At 35.8% G+C, this 27207-nt stretch overlaps 1 protein-coding gene across 1 annotated transcript in view; it reads right to left on the reverse strand.

The window, feature by feature from the left end:
* Positions 1-744: 744 nt before the first annotated feature.
* SLC15A5 (solute carrier family 15 member 5) overlaps positions 745-27207 on the reverse strand; it is an 84713-nt gene continuing 58250 nt past the window's right edge. Inside the window, exons 7-9 of the mRNA XM_049625143.1 lie at positions 24793-24921; positions 5983-6091; positions 745-1046 (exon numbers count right to left, since the gene is read on the reverse strand). Coding sequence (XP_049481100.1) covers positions 899-1046; positions 5983-6091; positions 24793-24921 — 386 coding nt within the window. The 3' untranslated portion in view covers positions 745-898. The remainder of the gene's footprint in view (positions 1047-5982; positions 6092-24792; positions 24922-27207) is intronic.

The raw sequence follows: 27207 nt of genomic DNA on the forward strand, positions 1-27207 counted from the left end.
ACAAGCATTGCTACAAAGGTAGGGGGCATTAGTTTTGTTTGATATTGGTTTATTATTTTTTATATGAGTTTCCACATTTCTTTGTTTATTCAAAGGATAAATGTTATTTATGTCTTTTGGAAGACGATCTTCTGAATATATCTGAATTGGTAGCATTGAAGACCAAAAGGTGTCATTTGACTTAGGGATCCTCTTTAAGCTTCTCTATTTGATTCATCAATTACTCTCTCAACACTCATTTAATCTTCCTCAATTTTCTTTTTTCCTTTAATCAGAATAATTCCATCACTTACCTTTATTTTATAATGTCTTCAGGATTGAATATTCTTTCTTTGTTAAGGGCCTCAGTTTTAGTTAACATTGCTTTTTAATTTCGAGAAAATTTCCTTCATATCTTGATAGGATAATATGAAGATCAAATATAGTAAAATCATGTATAGATTTATTATTTAGTCAGATATAGACAGCATATGATCACAAGGTCTGGCATTGTAATAAGTGCTCAATAAATGTATAGAAAGGAGGAATGTTAACATACTATTATTTTGATTCTATTGGCACATTAAAACTAAAAAGAGCATTTATATTGCTTTTAATGGCTGAACCACCATTGTAAAAAGTTGTAAAATATACTAATGTTTAGGACCTAATCATTTTGTTGTCATGGAGGCAACACAGACTTTGAAATTACTTTATCAATTGTAATGTATAATGTGTTAATGCAAAAGCATAATAGTTCACCAGAAGAGTCATGATTAGTCTTTATAAATGAAGTACACCGATAATATTCCTGAAGTCACTGCCATGCATATTAGTTCTTAAACTAAAATGCGTAAGGTGTTCAGGTGAAGAAAACGTGAATACTTTGCTCATAGAATGGGTAGAGTCAAATGTAGTTTCATAGGGCTGTCTCCCAAAGATCAATACTTGAAGAAAATTCTTGTGTACTGCCATAAAATTTCTGAGACTTTTCATGGAGGAGAAGTGTTTCTTCAAGATTACTTCCACTGATGTTCTGGGCATGAAAATGATTTAGATTACAATACCTAAAAAAGAAAGAAAGAAAGCTTTTTTTAGGACCAGATGTAGATGACTTGATAAATCATTTGCTTTCTTCCTGTGCTGTCTACCTTTTATTACGGGTCCATAGATACTGGCACAACAGTGATAATAATTTAAGAGCACTGCGTACCAGAACAGTCTTTATAAAACGACAAAGAGAGTTTCAGGACATGTTAAGTTGTCTCATAAGGACCTTTAGATGGCGCTGTTTTACAACTTGCAATGACTGACAGAGCGAGATGGGGGAAAGTCTGAAACCCTCTCAACTTTACAGTTTTCATGGAGGCCAGGACTCATGAAATACTTCAGATGCACAGGAGATTTGTAAATTCAGTGTTGAACCCATGTAGAAAACACCGTTGTCAAACAATCCATGAATACATTTCTAGAATGCATACCCTATACTCCTGACCCAAGGAACACGTGGTTTTCCTGAGTGTCTGTCTTCTAAGTGCCAGGCACCATGCTAGGGCACTATACCCACCCTCGCTTAGTGAATTCTCACTACAACCCTAGAAGGATGAAATCATCCCCATTTCACAGATAGGGAAACTAAAATTCTAAGAGGTTAAATGACTTCTTTGGGGTTCATATGAATAGTAGTTGGCAGACCCTAGGCTGGGAACTCTCTTATTCAAAATTCTGGCCTTTTCTCCCTGTAGCACACTACTTTTAAAGACACATTATTCTCTTGGGGCACCTGGGTGGCTAAGTCAGTTAAACGTACAACTCTTGATTTCGGCTCAGGTCACGCTCTCATGGTTTTTGAGTTCAAGCCCCACGTGAGGCTTTTTGCTGTCAGCACAGAGTCTGCTTTGGATCTTCTGTCCCCCCTCTGCTCCTCCCCTGCTCGTGCTCTCTCTCTCTCTCTCTCTCTCTCTCTCTCTCAAAAATAAATAAATAAACAAACATTAAAAAAAAAGACACAAACACTTCTGAGAAAGTTTTAGGAGGATAGGAATTTCAAACTGCTTTATTCACCGCTGTGTTCCTAGTGCCTGGTGGATAGCACATGCTCAAAAATATTTGTTGAATGAACAAGTGAATATGGGCTATAAGTTCAGTTTTATCAGATACATGTAAGCTGCTGAGGTCAAACATCTACTTCTGACTTGTGGAAGTTTCCAAAGTGAATTTTACCTGCTTTTCCCTCTCAATATATTGCTAAAAGTAACTGTAAGGGAAGAATAATGCTTGTATAAGTGGTCTTTTGTCTCTGATTTATGTTGCTTTCAATAATTATGACAAGTTATGCACAGAAGACTACTGGTATCATTGACAAAATTGGGGCAATGGTATCAACTTTAAGATGTGTTTTACAGAGGTGCCTGGGTGGCTCAGTTGGTTGAGTGTCTGACTTTGGCTCAGGTCATGATCTTGCAGTTTGTGAGTTCGAGCCCTGAATCAAGCTCTGTGCTAATAGTTCAGAGCCTGCACCCTGCCTTGGATTCTGTGTCTCCCTCTCTCTGCCCCTTCCCTGCTCTCTCTCTCTCTCTCTTTCTCTCTCTCTCTCTCTCAAAAATAAATAAACATTAAAAGTTGTTTTTAAAAAAGATGTGTTTTACCACACTGGAAGGACAGTGGTGTTGAGATAAAAACAAACACCCTTTTGCCCTCCCTCCCTAAAATATCTGTAATATCTTTTTATTTCAGCATCTAATGTGGGATATATATTTTTATCCAGCACTATAGAGATGTTTATGTAATACTTTTCAGCTAGGGAAAGACATTTCATCTACCTACATCCTTCACCCCCAACCTGAAGAGCCTCAGGTATGACATGTTACCATTGCTACTTTTAGATTTGATTGAGGAGGACTCTAAGACAGACAGAGGCAGAGGGCTGTTTTTTGTTTTGTTTTGTTTTGTTTTGTTTTTGTACAAATGAAAAATAAATCTTGCCTGATATTCATATATAATTCCTAATGGTACTCAGGTGATATCTGAGTGACCCTGGCAAGATTCTTTTTGTTCTAGGACTTAAACTAGGATTGTATCACACTAATATAAAAATCATGGTGGGGGTACCCTCAGGTGCCAACAGAGACCTAAGGTCAGCTGTGTGTTGGTGAAGATGCTGTTTCATAACTAATATGCTGTTCTCAAAACTTTAAGAACAAGAATAACTTGGGACTGTCTTGTTCTTGATAGATTTGTCACTGTTATCTGGCTCTGAACACCATTGGGTTTGGTAAAAATTGAATTGTGATGAAATGTTTATTGCAATCAAACACTGACTCCTAAATAATATGTTTCAATAATACTGTCTCTAGAACACCTGTGTTTTCTCCTGTTTCTTCACATACTTACTGTTTGTTAGTGTTTGACAATCACACAATCAGTATAGAACTAAATCAAAATCATTCATTCCTTACTAGAGACACTGATCTCCTACCATAAGTTCCATATAGTTTCTTGCCTAACTTCTGGCTTGGACCGTCCCACCCCAATGGGCAATAGATACCCAGGGTAATGTGTGACTTTGCACTAATGTAGTTGGTTTTAGCTGCTTGATCTCTGCTGACAAATTTTCCACTCTCTTTTCTTCTGATATGTGACACCCATTCTTTCCCGGTGGAGTGGCTGATCGACAGGTGATGGTGGGTATGGTTACTTTAACTGAAGGGATGGGTTTCTTCCCTACCCATCAGAGTCAAGGGGTTGTTATAGAGTAGGTAGAGAGCTCTTCTGTGGCACTTAGAAACAGTATGCTGGTAGGAGAAAGTGTGTGAGCTTTATAAAGAAACACACATGGGTTTGAATCCTAGGTGTGTGAACCTAGTCGATTTACTTACCTAGATTCTCACTTTAGTTTTTGTATTTATAAAAAGTGATAAGATTTCTGCAACAGGGAGGTGGTAGAGATTACACGAGGTTATGTGTGTGTGTGTGTGTTGCATACTGCCCAAGATAGGAGTGCTCAACACTTGGAAAATTAATTTCCTCCCTTCTTGCTTTGTTTTATCCTGTCTCTATTTTTCCCTCTTTCCTCAAAAAGTAAACAGAAAAAAAGGAAAAGAAAATGTAGGGAAATAGAGACGATTTGCTAAGAATCAGATTTATTTCTCAATAAATCTTCTATTATCACTTAGTCCCTTCCCACTTTTGGTTCCTCCAATATTTGGTGCTTTGTACCATTTTATTCTTGTCTCCTTCTCTGCACCCCACTCCACCATCTGTCACTTCTTTTTTTTTTTTTTCTAGTGCCTGGAACAATGCTTAGTATATTGAATGAATGAGTGAGTGAATGAATGAATGAATGAGTAAATCCCTGAGCTAATAGAGTCTGGTTCCAGTGCTAGTTCTTCCATGAATTCAGCCCATAATCCTGGTCATTTTTGCCACACCTCTGCATGAGCCTAGAAGAAGAATTAAAAAGGAGGAAGAAGGAGGCATAAGGCAAAGCATGAGGTCATTATTATTACTATTGCTCACACTTTTGAGCATTTACTCATCCTCACAACAATTTTGCGGCACAATTGCTATTCTTACTGTTTTCACTTTACAATGAAAAAAATGGGCTTAACAAAGTTAAATAGCTTGCTGAAGTTTCTACAGCCAAGTAGTGGAAGTGGATTCAACCGGGCTGACTAAAAAAATTACCTTTCAAACTACTTTATGAAAAGACAAAGGTCAGATCTTACAGTGGGAGAAGATGTAGGAAGTGCAGTGTTTGTGAGAACTAGAAGATGAGCACCACTTATGTGTTTGGAGGCAACGAATGGAGGGGAAAGAGGCTTTGCCTTCACCTTCGGTTTTCATCGATGACTCTATTTTGCTCCAAAACTGAGGATATTCCCCTTGGATCCTTCTGCAAGACTCTTTGATATTCTAATTTGGCTTTCAATCCAAGAATGAGATAGGTATTTATATTGTGGAGGATCAATTCAACAACTTATATACTTTGGAAGGTAAGAAATATAAAAATTCAGGGAGCCATTAAAACTTTTGATTTTGTCATTAATTCTGCCTTGCATGAAATTTAAGTGCCTCTCTTTTATACTGAACCATAAGCTCCGTGAGAGCAGGAACATAATGGCACTAAACATTTATTGACTTACTGACTTTGTGTCCTTCTAGTTTACTATTGCATGTAGTACCTATCGCATGACTGGTGTTCCAACAGAGATTTATTCAATGAATGAAAGAATGATATAGGCAAGGGAGAAGTGACAGTGATGAGATAAAATATGACTAAATAGATAAGTGAATAGAGGGAAGTGAGAAAAATAAAGATCTCTGTAGTTTCCACAACATGGCAGGTACTGTGCTCAGCCCTTTACCAAAATTCATATGCCTAAAGCCCACAAGATGTTGGTTTTCTTGATTTTATTTTACAAATATAAGAACAGAGGCTCAGAGAAGTTAGACAATTTGCTCAAAACTCCACAGTCATCCAAAAATACGTCAGTGAGAGAGAGAGGTGGGCTGGCAATGGATGGATGGTAGATGATACATAATAAGCCACTGACTGGTCTCAGGTGACTGACTAAATGATTTTGCAGTTTGTTATTGACCTTGAAATGGTCACTGCTGATTGAAAGGCCTGAATGGAATCCAAATCTTAAGCATCATTAGATTTCTAGCTATTTGTTTAATGATATTTGCTTTTAATGATAATGACTCATTCATTCTTATTATCAATATGGTTATTTCTAATTCTAAAGTGGTGCTATATAGTGGATAAAACATATCTTCTTTCAGAACATGTTTTAGAATCGAGTAAAGCACTATTTTATTATAAGGATCAATGGCAAAAGTGAAGTCTAAATTGAAATTTCTTGCTCTGAATAATCTGTTAAATTTCTCTAATATGCTAATTTGTCCAGTCATGGCATACAGGATTCCCGTTGGCTCAGTGATAGTTCCCAGATCAATATTTCATGGACTCAGAAATTGCTCATCTTACCACTAACTTACCTTTGTGAAACACTCCAGAATCCCAGGACGTTCAACAACGTTAATGATGCCAAAAAGAAGAAGAAGCTTTCTAAATTGCCTTTGTTTAATGTGTTTGGAAACCAATTGCCTGTTTGGAACAAAAGTAATTGTTATTCAACTGCAGAGTTGTAAGTTTCTGTGAATATTTTATCATTCCACTATTCATAGAGATTTATTCGCTTCAATAATATCTACAAAGCAAAAAAGCTCATCTGAAACTCATTGTCGAGACTCGTTTAATTCTGTAATTAATGGTAAAATAACAAGCAAAGTACCACAAATATTTTGAAGGTCAAAAAAACCTTAATTTGTATAACGCAATATAGGTTCAGAAGAACTGAGCTATAAAAGTAACCCTGATTATGCTAACTTAACTGGAACCGTGTACATATCTTATTCATCCTTATATATCTAGTACCTAGAGTGCCTGACACATAGGAATTATTCAGTAAATATACATTGAATAAAGGTAAAATATTTACCACAGTCAGTTCTAGCTGTAAGGTTAGTGACATAATAGACGTAGATGCCAGATGTTACATTATTTTGACATCTTAGATAAATCTAATATTACATTATTATAGTATCACAGAACCTATTTATCAAACTACTTGAAATCTCTAGTCGACATGAAAGTACTTTTTGACCTGATAACTAATTCCTTCAAATTAATACTTCTAAATAAGATATCCCCCTCTTTCTTATGATGTCAAACTTCTATACACAAAACTATTACATCAGTATATATGAAACTATTTAGGATTCAAGGCAATTGCTCTTACTTTGCTCCTAAGTTTTAACTTTTCTTTGGATCTTTGCTATAATTCTCTCTCTCTTTCTGTACCCAAATCCATATCTATATCTATATGCATTATCTCTATTTCTACACACACTCAATTTTCCTTCAGTGGGTTTTGATACATTATTATTTAATACATTATACGAAATAATGTATTATATATGCAGCACTTATTTTTTGCAGTACTTTTAAAACAAGAATAGGATATTAGTATTAACAAATATGTTATAGATACATAGTATTACAGAATATTAAAAAGATTGTTCAAAAGGCAAAACCTATCACCATGGACAAAACTTAAATTCAGTGGGAGTTCTGAATGGGCAGAGTCTTCCCCCAAAAAGTTATACATTATGAGAACAGGAATTTGAGCAGTCAGATGCCAAGGTTTGGACATTTTCTTGCTTTTTTATAGAAGTTCCTACAGTGGGTTGTAAAGAGAGGTGTGGGACGAGAGCAATCAGTCCATGTGCCGATACACTCGATCTTCAGTAACATCTTTGGCACATGGGTTGTGAGTTGCTTCCTGAGCTAGAAAATGGTTCTTGGCCTCTCCCTTGACAGTGCATACTTTTAAATGAGATTTGAATTAAATGTTCTGTTCAGGGTTGATAGTCAGCAAGTACATAAGTATGACAGCTGTGATTAATTGTGCCACTTCCCATTTAAAGCCGTTTCTCTTCTGTCATTTAACAATGACTATTATTACGGACCAACCATGAAAATTAGCTCGTGTCTTGGACCTATAATTGAAATCTGGTATTGAGTTTAAAGCTGTTTGGCAAGTTCTACTTCCCCATTTTATTAATTTGTGTTCCATTACAATAGAAATGCATGGTGTTATTGCTATATTGACATAATGCCTTCATCTGATAGGAGTAATTTCACATAACGTTTCCGTCTGTGTCTGTCTATTGGGTATTGTGTAGCCCTCTTGTGTGTGTGTGTGTGTGTGTGTGTGTGTGTGTGTAGAAACCAAGCATTTGATTGTACTTGAACGGGGGTAGTTGGGGTGGAAGTCAAGGTAAGGTGAGATAACATCACACATATTTTCAGGAAGAACTAAACCACCCTGCTAACCTTATTCAAACAGTCCTGTTTCCTTATTTCTCCTGAATTAATATCCCAATCATATTTCTGTCCTTTTCATTTCACATCAGCACTTTGCATGTGATGCGTTTAGACCATTTTATCACTGTGTTTCTCTGGCTAGAATGAGAGGAGTTTGTACAGAGTATGCGAAGCCTCAGAATTAACATGACATTAATTCTGCTTGGAGCATGAATTTTGGTCCATAATAAGTAATTGAAAAGGCTATCTTTATATTATAACAAAGTCAGATGAGGGAGAAGAATATAAATTTTGTAAGATCTTTAAAGGTAAAACATAATATTTCTAAAAAATTATGCAATTACAGCAAATAGCAGCCTATCAGGATAGGCTCCAGCCTATCAGGATAGCACCAGCTCCCCCTGCATGTGCCATTGTATCTGTCACTGGGGATACTGTGGTGGGCACAAATGAGAAGCACCGTGACTGGGAATTATGGGCATGTGGGGTGACAAGAGGATGTCATGCTAGAAAGGTTAGGGAAAGCAGCGGGAATTTATGAGTAACACAAAATATTTTGTGAGTGGAGTTATTTAAAAAAATAAAATGAATGATTGCCATATCACCAATTCAAACTCCTGATAACATTTCTGTAGTCCTTCTTGAACATCATTTTTAGTGTTCAACTTCCTTCCTAATGCTGATCTTCATGCTAGCCCCATATTTTTGCCTTACTTAGCTATAATTTTACATTCCCTGTGTAGCTAATCTATATGGTGAGCTCCATGGTAAGGGGAACAATCACCTGAATTGATAGCATAGGACACACACTAGCATCAAGTTGGACAGAGGGATACTTCATGAAACCTAAAATTTGTTTTATTTATATAGAGATTATAAGTCTATGTAAAGAGATAGCTTTGGGTGTGAGTTTCACCCAAAGCTATCTCTTTACATAGACTGATAGAAAGAGAATGGGCTTGGAGGTGGAGAGATTTTGAAGTCAAATATTGTCTCTGTTATTTAATAGTTTTGTTTTTGGGCATTTGTTTAATTGAACCACTTCAGCCTCGGTTTCTCCTCTCTAAAATGACAGCAACACCTTTCTCACTGAGCTGTTATGAGAAGTTAGGATGTCAAGGGTTGGACACAGAGGAGGCGCTCCATAAAATTTAGATTATCACTCCCACCCACACACACTTTAGAAGTAGCTCATACAAAATCATGTAGCCTGAACTTGATCTCGGGCCCATTTCCTGTCAGATATTTCTTCATGTTCTGTGTGCCACTTTTTTTTTTTATCATTATCCCAGGACTGGTTGTAAAATGTTCCATTTAACATTGTCAGTTGACTCAGCTCTTAGGTACTATAACTTTATTTTAGTAGCTTATAAACTTTTATTGTCGTAATTCACATTTGTGCCATTTTTCACCTGACATTTCTAGTAGCTGATTGAAATCTGGGGCATCCTTGCCAAAGGAGACAAAGAGAAGACTTTAGGTCTAAAATGGAACAAACTAAACTTCTCCAGATCTTAGCTTGGGAAGGTAAGGAAGTTTAACAACATGAGAAAAGAATGTGCTACATAAACAGTGGTAAGTGCCATATGTCAATGCTCACAGTGAACCCAAGTTAAGTACTTTAGTAGAATAACCAGCTAGTTAGTAATGAATGTTAGACCACTCGGTAATAGAACATTCACAAAATATTTAGCATTGCTCAGAAGTTCTCCACATATTTCTTGTTCAGTTAGATTTATTCGTTCATTTGAAAATTATTTGTTAAGAAATTTTCATGTATCAAAAAATGGGCATTTCAAGTTGCTTAAGAAAACGAGCTCATAGATTTGTAGAAGAGACATGCAAACAGGTAATTACTCTGGAGTATTAGACCTTATAGACACTAAGTAAAATGTTTCTATTTATTTTAAATTATCATGGCCATTTTAGAGACAAAAGGACTATAGAATTTTACAGATTTTACAGATTAAAGAGTGAAGGTGCAGAGAGGTATGTTGAGGCATTGCTCAGTAGAATCCTCATCTTACAAACTGCACTACTAAAGCCCCAATGATGCTAATAGAATTATGTTACTATAAACAGCACAAAGTCACTAATATGAAAGAAGAAAATGCTTTATTCTTGTCCCATATTATGCCTTGTATTGTAAAGCCCCAAATTTCATATGCTGTCTTTATGTCTTTGAGCCTCACAGGGCCCCAAAGGCCTAACCACATAGTTCTTTGCCCTTTCAGACACACTCCTCACCCCAGGGGAAGGCCTCCCTCACCTGGTTAGTTCCCCTATTAGTCAGCCCAGCTGCCTGCTACTGGTATTCACCCTAAAGCTCTCACCTCCTTCTCAGACCTCAACATCAAGCAAACAGGAAGTCACATCCTCCTGTGGGATCCAGGAGTCACTCCCTGTTTTGTTACTACCAGGCTTGCCCTCCACAGACCTTTGTTGCTCTATTCTCAAGTTAGCCCCCATATGGCCCTGTGTGACACGTTCTCCTCCCCTGACCTGTGAGCGTGTCTGACTAATAAGCTGCTGTCAGCCCATCTCTCCAGTGTCAGGTGTCATATTTTCAGCCACCTTATCCTATTTAGGTTGAGGACCCCTCCCACACTGACCAGGTGAATAGGAGGTGATGAGAACATGCCCCTACACAGAAATCAAGGTCAGTTCTACACAGAATTCTAGTAGCTTCTGTGGCTCTGATGCATGATTACTGTTTTGGGGAGAAGAAGGAGCAGTTCCATATTCCATTCTAATCAGTACCCAGTACCAAGTAGCTCTGCTTCTAAACTACATCAGGCGGTATGACTCCTTTAAAACAAGAAGACAGGAAGTAGTGGGTGCATGGCAGTCAAGGCACATTGCTTTCAGGTAGCGTAGCTCCCAAAGAAAAGCATTATAGGTGAATGTGGGCTCTAGGGAGCACTCAATAATCATGTATGCTTGAGACCAGTTTACAATCACATTATTTGATCAGATTGTTGGACAATCAGAAAATGGTGTCAAATTCTCACTCCAGCCCAGCAGTTTGCTTATCACGATTACTTGGGTTTTAATGGGGGCACTTTCACAGAAAACTTCATTAAACATATGGAAAGTGACATAGGCTAAGGGAATCCATACACATTCTTAGTTGGTAAATACTGCCTATCAGTAAATTTCTCCTACTGAGGATGACTAAATACAAAAAAGGTCAAAATGAAGAAGGAAAAGGGACTGTATACATATTACAACTTTTGCTTATGAAAAAACACCCCTAACACACAACGACAAAAGTTAAAATAACAATAATGATAATAATAATGATAATAATAATAATATAGGAAATCATAAGGAAGAGACAAAAATAAAAAAAAATAGTAATTTCAGGCAAAGTTGAATTCAAAGGAAAAATAGTGTCAAAGAGACACTGAGGATTTTTTTCTATTTATAAAAAGCACAGTCCAAATTGAAGATAGGTCAATGAACATCCTTTAAGTAATGAAAATATAACAAGTCTGTTGGAAACTTGGATAAAAACAGGTAGATCAATTTTTGTGAATGACTGTCACATTTTGCTCAAGTTTTGATAGAAAAAGCAACAAAGAAAATGATGTAGAGGATTAGAATAATGTGACTGATAAGAGTTTAATAAAGATTATACTATTGTTTAGTAAAAAAATACTCTCTTATAGAAGTTTAAATAACATCAATAGCAAACCAAATCTCCTAGAAATTAAGATACTGCCCCTACATAATCATTTGGTCAAAGAGAAAAATGAAACCCACAACCACAAAGTATTTGAAAATGAAGTGATGAGGAAATTGCATTTATAAATTTAGGGATACAGATTTAAATTCTATTCAGAGGTACATTTAAAGGCACATATGTTTTCAGATTGAAGGAATGCAAATAAATGAACTAAACATTCAGCACAAATGAACCCTAGAAAATAAATAAGAATTATAAGGAAAGTCAAAGAAAAAAATAAAGATGACAGCAGAAAATCAATATATTAAAGAATATTAGATTTAAAAATTCTAAGGCCTGATTCATTGCAAGAAAAGGTAACAACAACAGAAACCCTGACAAATCCAAAGAGAATAGATAACAAAAGAGTCAGGGGCCATAACAATATTTATTTATAAGTGTGCTATATTAGTTTCAAAAATCTTATGGAAGAAGGAAGGTGTGGTGTATACGTGTGTGTGTATCTCATTATGTATATGATGGAATATTACTCAGCCATAAAAAAAGAATGAGGAGCACTTGGGTGTCTCAGTGGGTTAAGTGTCCAACTTCGGCTCAGGTCATGATCTCACAGTTTGTGAATTTAAGCCTCTGTGCTGACAGTGCGGAGCCTGGAGCCTGCTTTGAGTTCTGTGTCTTCCTCTCCCTCTGTTCCTCTCCCACTCACACTTGGTTTCTCTCTCTCTCTCTCTCTCTCTCTCTCTCTCAAAAGTAAATAAACACTTTTTAAAAAATGAAATCTTGCCATCTGCCACAGCACGGGTCCATCTAGAGGGTCTAATGCTAAGTGAAATAAGTCAGCCAAAGAAAGACAAATAATATGATTTTACTCATATGTGGAATTTAAGAAACAAAACAAAGGAATAAGGAAAAAGACAAACTGAAAAACAGACTCCTAACTATAGAGAACAAATAGATGGTTCCCAGAAGGGAGGTCGGGGGGGGGGGGGATTGGTGAAACAGGTGAAGGGGATTAAGACTACACTTGTCCTAATGAGCACTGAATAATGTATAGAATTGTTGAATCACTATATTGTACACCTAAAACTAATATAACACTGTATGTTAATATAATTGAATAAAAAAATAAAACTAAAAAAGTATATTATGGAAATGGGATGATTATCTAGGAAAACCTTAATTATCTAAATTGAACCAAGAAAAAAGAAAAATCTTACTGGCAAGAAACAATGGGGGAAAAGTTACCAGGAAGTATCTTCAAAAGAGATAATGCATCCTGAATGTACCTTTTAATTTTCATGGAAGAGATGACTCTTTCCCCTGGATCTTTCTAGAAAGCAAAGAACCATCAAATATTGCTACTGCCAGCTGTTGTCTATCTCATGTATGTGAAGATGATTTAATATTGAAAAATCTATTAATTAAATATACTATAATATCAGGAATAGTAAGAAAATCAAGAGGTGATCTCAAGAGCTACTTAAGAAGCATTCGATAAAATTTACTCTGATTTGTTTAGATCTTAGAAGACAAGAAATAGAAATTTTCTTATGATAAAGAATATCCTTTAACATTATAGACCTACAAATATGTTTAAAAAAATAGAGATTCAAATTAAGATTATGAACAGGGTAAAATGTGACTGTCTTCTGGTATTAACACTGTTCTGAAGTTCTTTGTCCTGATAAAGGTATAAAGCATCAGAGTTAATATTGGAAATAAGGATTTTTAAAAATTATATTTAAGATTAGATAATTTTTCTGTAAACTGAAAAAGATAAATACTCTCATAAATTTACTAAGAAAGTTTAAGAAGTTGGATGTAAGATATAGACATAAATATTAATACTCCCCCTATATGACACATAATTATTATCTCAGTGAATTTGGAAGGAGGGAAAGAAGTCAGTTCATAACAGCAAAATGAGAAAGAGCATAAAATGCCTACAATAAGTCCAACAGAAATGTTCAAGACATGGATGAAGAAAAGAAAATCTAACTGAACTGAATTTTTTAACATTGAATAAATAAAAAAGTTATGTTATCTACTTAGAGGGAACACTAAATATTATAAAAGCTTTTATTTATTTATTTATTTATTTATTTAATTTTTAAAAATCTTTTATTTCTTTTTGAGAGAGAGAGACAGAGACAGAGACAGAGTGTGAGCAGGGGAGGAACAGAGAGAGAGGGAGACACAGAATCTGAAGCAGGCTCCAGGCTCTGAGCTGTTAGCACAGAGCCGGACACGGGGACCATGAGATCATGACCTGAGCCAAAGTCAGAGGGTTAACCAACTGAGCCACTCAGGCACCCCGAAAAGCTTTATTGTTTTAATTAACAAGTAGTACTTATTTCATTAGCATAAACACGAGATTTGGGGAAAATTGATAAAATGATTCTAAAATTCACCTGGAAATGTACACTATAGGAAATAAGAATTTACAAATGAAGAGTAAACTATAAGGAGAAGTATGATTAGCAATAGTTGATACATATCATAAAGTCATAATAATTAAACAGAGGGTGATACTAAGCTAAAATCAAGAGGCAGCTGACAGGAACAAAATAGACAGTTCTAAAATAGCCCTACGATAGCCTAAGAACTAAGAATATATTAAAGTATATATTACTAACTGATTAGTTTCATTCCACTTATCCTATGGCTATGGGGTATTTATGGTTTAAGTAACTTTTCACAACAAATATCAAGTTATGCTGTGAAATTTGGTTATTTGAAGGAAATATGTATTTACCTAACATAAAAAAAGTCCACATGGATAAAAATATGATTTTCAAAGTATTAAACTACTAAAATTTCCATAACCATAGATAAATGCAACGATATTGCATGTTCACAATGCATGAACATGTTATTCATGTTCACAATGAAAAAGGTTAATAGGTTTGATTACCTATATCAGCAAAACTTGTGCAAACCAAACTCATCTATGAAACTAAAATGTTGAGTTAAAATAGGAAAATATCAGCAATATATTTGACTAAGTGATAATATCCTTAAAGTTTAAAAAACATATAAATCAATAGGAAAAAATGACAAATAGACCAAAAGAAAAATGGGCAAAGAATATGATCAAGCATGTCATGAGTGAGTAAAGATAAAAGTGTTCATACATTAAAAATTTCAATTTTCCATTCTGAAAAATACAAATTAAAGTAATAATGGAATATAATTTTTGCCAATCATATTCACAAAGATCAAAATACTATTATGCTCAGGGTTGCAATTAACATCTTGAGACAAGTATTATTCTATCACAATGGTGGTATAATTGATGCAGCCTTTTAGAAAACAATAGTCTTTAAAATATTTACCCTTATTGAATGAGTAATTCCATTCCCAGGATTCTGGGGAAAAAAAGAGAGTCTTTTTGTTTGTTTGTTTTAGAAATTCAAACGACATGGAAAGATGCTCATGATATTTTCAAAGGAAAAAAAAGTGGGACTTGATATAATTTTTTATTGAGCATTCCTCGGGAGTTATTCAGACTACAATTTTGTTTAAAATATCTCTGTATATAATTTTTTTAAGTTTATTTTTGAGAGAGAAAGAGAGAGAGAGAGAGCAAGCAGAGGATGGGCAGCGAGATGGGGACAGAGGATCTGAAGCAGGCTCTTGGTGGACAACAGTGAGCCTGATGCGGGGCTTGAACACATGAACTGCAAGATCATGACCTGAGCTGAAGTAGGACGCTTGACAGATTGAGCCACCCAGGCGTCCCTCTCTATATAAATGTAATACCCCCTCCCCACATGCACACAAATAAAAAAAAAAAAATGGAAAAAAATTTACCCCAATAATAATTGCCATCATCTTTTTGGCCTTTTCCCCTCCTCCTTTACAGTTTGGATTTATCTGGTCATACATTACCTTAGCAGCAAAAAATAATATTTTAAAATGATTTCCTCAAGTATACGTCGGGAAAACTCTGACTTCTAAAAGTCATTTCTGGTTTATTATCAAACAACAGAAAAGGGTGGTTTTCTCTCACAACCTACTCTTCTTCAGCAATTGAAGTATTGAATAGCAGCCTGGATGTTGTAACTTGGAAGTTATGTGCTATTTATAAAACTGTCCTAAGATATCATTTTGGAAATCATAGTATCCCAAGTAACAATAACCAGTCTATTCTGAAACCTAAGATTCACTCACTTCAGTGATATGTCACTATATTCCCTACTGAAATCCTAGATTTACCAACTATCTCAAATATACATGGCATTATTTTAAGGGCTACGGCATGTTGCTTTTGAGGAGAGGCAGATTTCTGCTATGTCTTTTTGGAGAAAGATTCAATATTTCCCCTTTTTACTAACTACTGTTTTATTTTGAATGTAGTGGACCTTTGAAAATATTAGATGGTGCCTTTTGGAATCTCTTCAAATTAGAGTTGAGCACAGTAAGCAATTATTTTCCCTGAGACTTTGGCAATATATTTTTAAAGTTATTTTTTGTAACACTGGTGATGTGGTAAACCTCCAAAATTGTTGAGACAAAACTGAAATGGCTTTTATACCTAACTTTATCTTAGGCACATCTATCACTTCACTATGTGCGAAGAAGTATGTAATTAAAGACATGTAACAGTCATTCTCCAGGGTGGATGTAGTTCTGTGCCACGGGAAATAAACCCTGTGCAGCAAAAAGAGCTTGGGAATCAGGAATCCACCACTGTTGTAAGATTTGGACAACTTATATAACTTTCCGAGTTCATTTTCCTTTTACATGTGATGGGGCTACAAATATCCACCCCCAAAGAATTGTTGTGAAGATTTAATGAAATAATATCTTTGTGAAATACATATAGCAAGGTCTGCATATAACTGACACTTAATAAATGTTAATTTCTTTCCTTCCTCTATTCAGTAACCTGATTTAAATGCTTCATTTGAGATTCATAGCTCTCCTACCTGAGTTAATTTTTAAAACACATTAATTTTCATGATACCTGAAGGAAATAATATCTAACAACTATATTCTACTCTGGCTTTTCTACCACCTTTTCCTATTTGTCGAATAAGTACTCAAACTATTATTAGCCTCAATTTACAGACGAGGAAACAGAGGCATGGAGAGGCTAAAGTGTCTGCCTGAAGTCATGTAAAGGAGACAGAATAATTATTTGTTGATCGAATGGGTGAACTGAGGTTGGGCCCCAAATCTGCACATACTCAATTCCTGGCTCTCCTAACAATGTCTGCATGGAGACTTTAATTGGCATTTGTTCTTCCTGGGAATTGTGAATAAAAATGAAGTTAGGTTGCTGTTTCCAGGAAGGGATGCCGTGTCTTTCAAAATTGTAGAGAAAGCACTATGTGCATTGTTCACCTGATCTGCAAAAAGAATGAGCATAGGATGATATTTGGGAAAACAGGCTTTCTTATAAGGGTGAGTTCATTCTCTTGAAGAGCACTGGGAGGTAAAAACCCATCAAGATAGTGTGTTCTCATGATGATTTCAATGAATTATCATGGAAATGAGTTTTAGAAGAGAGGTAATGCTTTGTGATAATAGCCCGATAATGCCATTAGCTATGAACTGTAATTGTAATAGCATTAGTCAAATGAATATATCTGATATTAATTTGAGTGTCAAATATTTCTATAAGATTCTTCTTGTTAATTAAACATCAGCCATGGTATTATTAATTCACTATCTAGCCAGTGCTCGCACATAGTAGGAACCCAATACGTATTTGTGAACTGAATTTATAAGTCAACCTCGAAGTGGAACTGTTTAAAATAGCAAAATACTGAATTTAAATAATATCATGGATATAGCAGGAACTGATTTTTCCCAATATCTGCTTTTTTGTACAGTCTGTTCTCTATTGTAACTTCAGTTAACTAATGATGTAGACTTGTTTATTTCAGAATTTGAAAAGATATCCACCCCCCTCTTGCATATTTGGAGGGAAACCACATGTGAGGTTTACTTCAAATTGCTTTAATTCAAGAGTACGGTTTGTGCCTTTCTTCCTCTCTTGTGGTTTTCAGACCATTTTAAAATCTACCAGACAGCTTCATAACTGCATTGGATACCTGACTATCACTGGACAAAATCATGCTTTAGGTAGTTTTGTATTGCTCTTTGTAATGACCAGTATCAACTGGGCCTTCAACACTGATGGCAATCCTAATTTTCTTCTTCTAAATCATCTCTCGCTCCTGTGACAACATGTTCTTAGCTCCCCGCTCTTCCTATTCCTCATTTTCATCCTAATCCCCCTTTGCTCTCATGAATGGCTTGCTGCGTATGTCATAAAGAAAACTGAGAGCCTTGAACAGTAGGAGTCAGCATCTTGCCAATACCAGGACCACACCTCCCCATTCTCTCTTCTGTTTTAGTGCAGGAAAGAAGCATCCACCCTCCAGTAAGAAGTCAATCTCTCTTCTTTCTCTTGCATTTTTAGCTTCTCCATCTACACCAGATGTTCTTATTGGTTAAATATGGCCAAGTATCTCTGGAAATAAAAAAGTATCTTGAACTCACACCTAACGTCCCAGATAAAATACAGGACCCATCATTAAATTTGAATCTTAGAACAACAACGAGTAATTTTCTGGGATCAGCTCTGTCATAAATATCGTACAAATAATTTTTTGGTGCAAAGTATGCTCACAGTATTGCATGAGACGTGCTTATACTAAAAGCGAAGTATTCATTGTTTACCTGAAAGTTCAAAAGACTCTGTGCTTTTATTTATTAAATCTGGCAAATCTACCCACATGCCCATCTAGCTACCACTTTATCTCTTAAATCTTCTTTAGTGCCAAGTTCCTCAAAAAGGTTGTTAGAATGTGATACCTTTAATGTTTCACTTACTAGATATTCTTCACCCTATTCCAAACTTGTCTTCATTTCCTTCTTACCACTGAAATGACTCTTGTAAAGTTTTCAGTGATAATGATGTTGCCAAACCTGCAGATACTTTCCATTCTTCATTTTTATTTGATCTCACAGTAGGGTTTTACCCAGTTTGCCATTTCCTGTTTGAAACAATCCTCTCATATATATATATATATAAATATATATATATATGCATATATATATGCATATATATATGCATATATATGCATATTTATTTATGGTTATGGAAATTTTAGTAGTTTAATATTTTGAAAATATTAGAAATATTGAAGATACAGAACTCAGGAAGGGAGTAAAGAATTTAGCTGTTTGATTCCTATCAAGATCATTTTAAGTTAAAAATGTGATCTTTTAAAATTCTCATTTAAATATCTGTGATTATTGAGACCACTGACAGCCGTGTTGCCATGAAACTCTGAGTCGCACGTGAAACAGGAATTTGTAGTTGCAGTAAACTTGAAAGAAAATATTTATGCATCTGGAAAACTATTTAACTGGATCCCATAAGTCCATGCCTATTTTCTTAAAGATATGTTTCTTCAAATTCATATCAGTGCCTCAGGTCCAGCTTCATCTGGGTTTTGAAATGAGATTTTTAGACCTAGGAAGGGAAAATGGCCTGCTACCTCATAATTTATCTTTAGCCAGGCCATTCTCTTCTTGTCTGTCAACTGGTCTAGTGCCAGCGCTCCCACAGCTTACTTGGTGGGCCCACAATTCTCACAGGCAAATCCTGCTCATGGTGTTCAGTCAGAATTAGATTCAGAATCCTCCTTGTACAATGGGGGTATGTATCTCAGATATAACTTGTTCTACATCCTCAACCTTTGGCTCCACAGAGACCTTTGAAGCTGCTCAGAGACCTTAGAGTTCATAACAATATCAGGGCAGAGTTCAAAATATCTCTTAGACGATGGAAAGAACTATCCATTGTTATTGGCTCAGAAGAGATAGAAAGGGCAGATCTTTGCGTCAGACAAATCTGAAATTCAACTCAGTTCTTAATAAGCTGTGAGACCTTGAGCACAATACTTAACTTTTCTGAGTCTCAATTTCTCCTTCTCTAAAATGGTATCACTAATAACTTCCAAGATTTCTATGAGAACTAGAGGAAATAGACATAAAGCACCACACTGATTAAAAGTGCACAAAAGTAATGGTTTGTATTGTTATTGTACATCTACAATATACAATCAAACGGCTAAATTCCTTACTCCCTTCCTGAATTCTAAGAGGAAGGACTAACAGGGACAAGAAGATGTATTCCTTGACTTCTTGATTCTGCCCAATTATCCTTTTTCCCTTAGACATTTTGCTTTGGATCTTTCAATCATCTTCGCATCCATAACTAAGATGTCACTTTTCACTGAATTCTATTTTGTTATTTTTTTTTTCAAAAGGTAAGCTTAGACTCATGAGTATGAGAAAATTAATCTGACTGCTAATGGCATATGGTGGAAATAAGCAGTTTGACTGACTTCTTCACCCCCTTATATTAGCATTGCTACTTTTAGATAAACTATTCCTGAAATGATTAGTGTAGGAGGATGGGTTTAGTCTTGTATCTTCTCCTTTAAAGCACTCAGAGTTAGAGATCCCAGAAGGATCAGTTTTCTCACTTGTACTGAAAATGTCACTCTAACAGTTATCTGTCTGCACAGTCAAGTTTTGAGAAATCTTTTGAATTTACCACATTCACACCATTCTCCATCATGGTGCTAAAAATGACTAATGCAGCTTGGAGACTGGGAGACTGTGATAGCTGATCGTCTCTTCCAATCATACACCAACACTCACACACACTCACATGCACACATGCTCAGCTGACATGAATCCTTAAAGGTTTAAAATATCTTATATGCTAAATGGAACGTGGAGGCATGTGGGATGCTTAAACACATAGTTACAGTGTTGGGGTCTTTATGGTCGGCTCTGTCATGAAAATTGGTCTGGCTGTTTGACTAAAAGACTGATCTTGTTTTAACAAAACAGGCCATGACAACGTACGACTTCCTTTATATTTAAAGTAAGCTCTGACATTAAAATTATCATCATCTCTGAGAAAAGTGGAGTGCAGCATTCCCTTTTTTAAATAAAGGGAAAGTCTTAGAGAAGATAATGACCCACCCAATGTCATCCATATAGGATCATTCTTTTTTAGGGGCCTTAATTGGTCACATAAGCCAATTTAGGGTCACAAGACCTAATCCTCTAAATAAACTTCACTTCCTTTCTTGATGAATGCTATTCTGATGGCTAAAGGGAGTGTCACAAACACAGATATATCCTGCTCCCAGAAAAACATATGACAGTCTCCTGTGACATCATTCAGGGAATGATGAAATGCATGGGCTGAATGATAGTAATTAGATGAAGTGGGAGCTGATTACATCCAAAAGAGGAAGATTAGTTGATAACTTGCAGTGAGATCTTTAGGAACTTTCCATAAGGTTCTATTTTTGGTCCTGTCCAATTCAACAATTTTTTCAATTACCTGGAAGAAGTCTAGGAACTTGCTTACTAAATTTGCAGATGACACAAAGCGAGTAGAAGAGTAAAGATTAGTAACTCACTGGGTGACAGAATCAAGTTTTAAAAATGTCTGTTATTTAAGATGGTGAATTAACATTTATAAAGGATAAAGTCCTGAATTTAATTAGAAAAAAAAATTGGGATACGATGAGTGAAACTGAACTGAGAGCAACTGCTTAAAAAAACAAAACAAAACAAAACAAAACAAAAAACACCTCAGGTTTTAATTGACCATAAGCACAATGCAGCTACTAAAAAAGTCAATGCAATCTCTGTTGGCATTCAAAAAGAGAGAGGGTGAGAGAGTCACCAGGTTGATAAAAGTAACAACTTGAGTATTGTGTTTAATCCTAGAAACTGTAATACTAGACCATAACCATCTTTACTGAGCACATATTGTGTGTATTACGAACTTAACCCTGATAACAACACAATGAGCTATGTATTGTTGTTATTGATATGGAAACTGAGGACACATACCTAGACTGCCTGGATTTGAACATTGTACAGCATTATTTCTCCAAATCTTTATCAGATGTTGGAAGAGTTGATATGTGGATAGAAAATCACCTTTATTCTGTGGAACATAGTTGTCAGCAGATGGGCAGACTCAGGTTACATTTCAAAGCAGAGAATTTTTCTGGGTGTTAGATGACGCTGGTCCGTCTAGTCTGGGGTACAATGTTAGACTAGATGGGCTCTGACATAATATCCAATTGTAAAATTCTAATTTATTGGGATAAGACTTGATGCAAAACAATATTATTATGAACAACAACAAAAACCTTTAAAGAAAAAGTAAATTGAATTAGTGGTAATTTAAATGGTGTTCTCTTGACTATAAGTTTAGAGAGCACCTCACTCACATTTATGTGGTGAAGACGTCCTCACCATTTGTCCTTGGTAAACCTCCTTTCATGGGCACCAAACTCTGATAAATTTATATCAACTTCTATTTATTCATCTTTTGCTATATCTAGAATATTATCAATGATATTCTACATGTAGACCTTATCCAAGGAGGTTGTATTGCAAAATAACAAATGTCTTTAAAAGGCTTTTTACACTGGGTGACCCCTAATAGTTGTTTGGTGTATCAAAAGCAATGTTGATGTTGGTGTTAGAATGCTGAGAGGGTCAGATCTCTGTCATACTAGTTATGACCACTGAACCATTTTGCTTTCGTTTTTCTGTTTCAATTATTACATTTCAAAAATAAGGATAATAATATTGCCTTTATAAAATTCTTGCATTAAATACAATAATATACCATTCTATTCATATTCTCAACAGAAATTTAGGTTTTCAGTGAAATAGATTGCAAGAATAATGGTGTGTAATAAAGAGTTTGCCTGGCCTTTGTCAGGCAAAGGCCTGGTTGGTAAACACCAAACCCTTTGAGTTTTCTGAGTAACTGGAATGCCTTTGTTATTCATGGTGGTTCCCCAGGAGCCCCACCTGAGAGCTTATGCTAATGAGCTGACACCTAAGGGGCCTGTCCAGCCAGGAAGACCCAGCACTGATTAGACGGTTGGGGCTTTGAGCCAAGTGAAAGCCCAACCTCTGGAGGGAAGAGAGGCGGGAGACTGTGTTTAATCATATGGCCAATGGTTCAATCAATCTTGCCTACATAAATAATAAAACTTCAATGAAAATTCTGCATACTGAAGTTTAAGTAAGCTTCCCTGGTTGGCTATATTCTGTATATTGTCACACTGGTGAGCCAGTTGGCCACTGCATCACTGAGGATGAAGGTGCTTTCACTTTTGGAACCCTCGTAGACCCTGTCCTGATTTGTACTTTTTTTTTTTTCTATAATAAAGCTGTAATCACAAGTGTTGTGCTTTCCTGAGTTCTGTGAGTCTCTCTAGCAAATTGTCAAACTGGAGGGGATCTTGGGGACCTCGACATTTATTATAGCCAGCTTATCAGAAGCAATGGCAGTCCTGGGGACCTCTGAACTTGTGGCTGATGACTGAGGTTAGCACAGTCTTGTGAAGTTTGGCCTAACTGGGTAAGTTCCTCAAACATGCATATGAAAAATGTAGATTTATGTAAAAGATAAACTGATAATAATATTTGACTTTGTAATTCTTCTAGAATATGTCAAATGTGGTTTGATTATAGACCTTTTTTTAGACCTTTATTTGTTTATTTTGAGAGAGAGAGAGAAAGAGCTCAAGGAGGGGAGGGGCAGAGGGAGAGGAAGAGAGAGAAAGAATCCCAAGCAGGCTCTGTGTTGTCAGCACAGAACCCATGGTGGGGCTTGAACTCACAAACTGAGATCGTGACCTGAGAGCCAAAATCAAGAGCTGGACGCTCCACTGACTGCGCCACCCAGGTGCCCCTGATTATAGACATTTTTTAAGCAAATTTTCAGAGACATCTTCAGTGAGTAATGCTGAAGAAAATAAATATATGCTGAACACATGTGTATGTAAAGATATAGGTAAGACTTTCTCAGGTTATCCTCTAAAACTCTAATACCAGTGCTTTGTTCTGTGTTTATATGTATAAAGAACCTAACCATCAGAGAGGTTAACAGCTTGCTGCCGTGTACATGTGTTATTATGACTGGCTGGATTTTTGTCCTTTGAGAAATGGAACCAAATCTTAAATAATTCCATATAGCACAGAACCTAACACACAGTAAGCATTCAATACACACTTGTTGAACTTTCTCAGTTAACTAAGAAAAAGGCAGGGTTTGATCTTATTAAGAACCAATCAAGGGTTGTACATTTGCTCCCTAGAACTCTACTATACCTATCATCAAATTTATCACTCTTCATTTTATTGCTTCGCTATACCCGTGGAAACACTGAGAATGTGGAAGTGTGTATTTCTTTGCCATGGTGTCCCCAGTGTTCAATATGATGTCTAGAACAGAGTGGGTCACCTATAAATATTTTTGAATGAAAATAGTGTTAAAAGGAGTTTTTCACTCATAGAAATTAATTTTTCCCTAGTTTGAAAGCAAGTAAATTAAATTTGTTTGTTGCAAGAGAACACAAGCCAATGCTTTCTTTTAAGTGCACAACTGTATTTTTCAAAGAGAGAAGAATAAGCTTGTAAGATTTTCATAAAATAAGCAAAATTAATTTCAAAAAAATGTGAAGCCGTATTAACATCTTAGAACAAATAAAGGAAAAAGTCTGTGGATTTAAAATACAGCCAAAGGTATTTCACCATGATATCTAATTACTGTTGTCATCCTGTTGATTTTTCTACCAGCACATATGAGTTGTACTTTTTTGTTGCACGTGAATTTTTCAGATGGGTTGTTTTTCCTAATCAATTTGTATGGGAAAAATTTTCCAAGACCATTTGCTATTCAATTTACAATTTCTCTTTGGTTGCGTAGACATGATTTCTGGGCAATCACAAGGAAAAAAGATCATCCAGATACCCCCCTCCTCCTACATTTACATAGGACTCACCTTTTCTGAGGATTATGTATGCCAGCTGTGAGACATTATTGAATATGCCCTCATTGAAAGATCTAATAAGAATATAATGACCGATTTGTTTTAAAATACGCTAAAGAAAGACAGCAGAAAGGGTCTCATGAGAAGTGACATTCTGTAATTACCTCCTCCTATCAAAAGAAAAACAATTCCCAGAAATTAATGAATACAGCAAGAGTCTATTTCCTATCTTAATTCTATCTTAATTGCAAAAGTGGATCAATTAAAAAAAGACTACCCTGGCAAAGCCCTTCTCTTAAGGTTTTGTCTCCCAATTCTCTAGTCATCAAATCAATATATATACATATATATATATAAGCATACCGTGAATCTATTTTTACCTTCTGAGATGAGATATACCAACTCCACCAGCAGTGCCCCCATGAAACAACCAAATCCATTGAACAGTGTCAAAAGATTCATACAGGTTCCTCTGATGGTACTTGGAACAAATCTGTGTATTACAGAGACTGAGAGGAAAAGAGGTCAAGATTTAGAACATTCACTATAAAATACTTTCATAGATACTATTCAAATTCGTGTTGATCATACCTCAGAAAAAGTTTACCAATAAAGACAAAATTTGAGTTAGACTTTGTTAAAGTTACTATAGTAAGACATTGTGATGTTAGAATTTATGTATGTCTAAAAGGAATAAAATATGGCAAAATATACTCTTGTGCAGGTACATGGAAAATTTGATTACTTGGTGGTTTGAGTGTCCCAATATATTCACCCAAATTTTACTCCTTTTTGAATATTTCTTACTAATTTTAGATTGAGGTGAGGATTATACTAGGTAATATGACAATGTAATAATGAGGTCTACCACTCTGTGAGTGTATATACATCATTAGTTTCCGTGTAGAAAACTTGAATTTATCATATAAAATTAGCATGGAGATTAAGAGGATGGGTTCTGGAGTTAAGCAAGATTATGCTAAAATCCTAGGTCAACTATTTACTACTTCTGTGATTTTAAGTATGTTACTCAAACTTTCCAAGCCTCAGTGTTCTTCTCTATAAAATGGGAATAATATTATCACCCACTTGCAGAGGTCCTGTGGCTCTTACTTGCTGTACTGTATGCATAATACTATATTATTAGGAATGGAATCAGATTGGCTATTTTTTAACAGTATTAATCTTACCAAGTCAAATGTCCCCTACTTCCACAAAACCTCTTACATGCATTTGAATTATCCTATTCAAGGAGAGGTTACCTAGAGAGAGACAATAGCTTAAACTTTGGGTCTCCAAAATGGTTATCTTTTTTCCCCAAAGTCATTGTTGGGGTAATGGTGGCAAGAGGTTTGGAAACAATCATGGAGAATTTTTTTTTTAATTTCAATTACAAATAATATATTTTAACAGACTCTATAGAGAACACACTGATGGTTACAGAGGGGAGGAGGTGGGAAGTGGGTGAAATAGGTGATGGGGATTAAGAAGGGCACTTGCCATCATGAGCAAAGGGTGATGTATGGAAGTACTGAATCACTATATTGTACACCTGAAACTAATATAACACTGTATGTTAACTAACTAGAATTACAGTAAAAACTTAAAAAGCCCCCCAATTTTTTTCTGATATCAGAAATAGATGAAAATGAGTATATCTGATTTTGTACATACGATATTAACTATCTTAAAATATGCATCGCAACCTTAGGGATACATGCTAAAATATTTACAACATTTATCATAGTAGGGTATCTGGGATTTGCGTCAAAATTATACAATGAGGAGGAAGAGAGTGTGCAAGTGAGAGTAGAGATGAGACAGGTTTGGCTAGGAGTTGAAAATTATTAAAGCTGGAATGTGAATACAGCAGGAGTTCATTACACTAATCTCTCTCTTTTGCATATGTGTGGCAAAAAATTGGAAGGGAATACATTAAATAACGTGAGCAATGTTAGCTCTGAGTGGTTGAATTATCAGATTTTTAATTTTCCTTCTTCTTACTTTTTCTGTACTTTGCAAATTTTTCTGCAGTGAGAGATCATAAATAAACATTAAAAGGAAAGTGGTTATAGAAAACCTATATACTGTAAAGGCTAAACCTTTAGTTTCCTTTTCTATAAAAAGAGATCTTATCATCTCTTCCCTTCTCTCTCAGGAAAATTTCACCCCTGATTTACTTGTACTTTAGCCCAGAAAAACTGTGCATTTGTTCAGCACTTTTAAAAAAATACTTATTTTTGAGAGAGAGAGAAAGAAGGGGAGGGGCAGAGAGACAGGGACAGAGGACCCCAAGCAGACTTTGTGCAGACAGCAGACAGCCAGATGCGGGGCTCGAACACAGGAACCACAAGATCATGACCAGATCCAAAGTTCAACACCTAACCAACTGAGCCACCCAGGCAGTCCTTCCTGTTCAGCACTTTGAAATAAACTTACTAATACATAATGTAAATGTATTCATGCTCCTTCCTGCAATTCATTTAACATTTCTCTTTTGTTTTCTGCATGTTTTTATTTATCATCCAATAAACATTTAAACGAATCCCTGTCTGTGGTCCAGGAAATGTGCTGAGTGTCGAAGGCATGAGTGGAAAAGGCACGGTGCATCTTTCCTAGATTTCCAACTCCAGGCAGGCAGAGAGCAGAGATGTGCACAACAGGAAGGAGAGTGCTAAACAGGCACTTAATACCAAAATACTTATTGGAGGTGAAGATAATGATGGTGATAAATAAAATACTGTGGAGAAGGGCTTCAAATGTTGGCTGCAAGGGGCCATATAGGTACCCTAGCT

The sequence above is a fragment of the Panthera uncia genome, chromosome B4 (assembly GCF_023721935.1).
Source record: "Panthera uncia isolate 11264 chromosome B4, Puncia_PCG_1.0, whole genome shotgun sequence".
In the NCBI taxonomy this organism is placed as follows: Eukaryota; Metazoa; Chordata; class Mammalia; order Carnivora; family Felidae; genus Panthera; species Panthera uncia.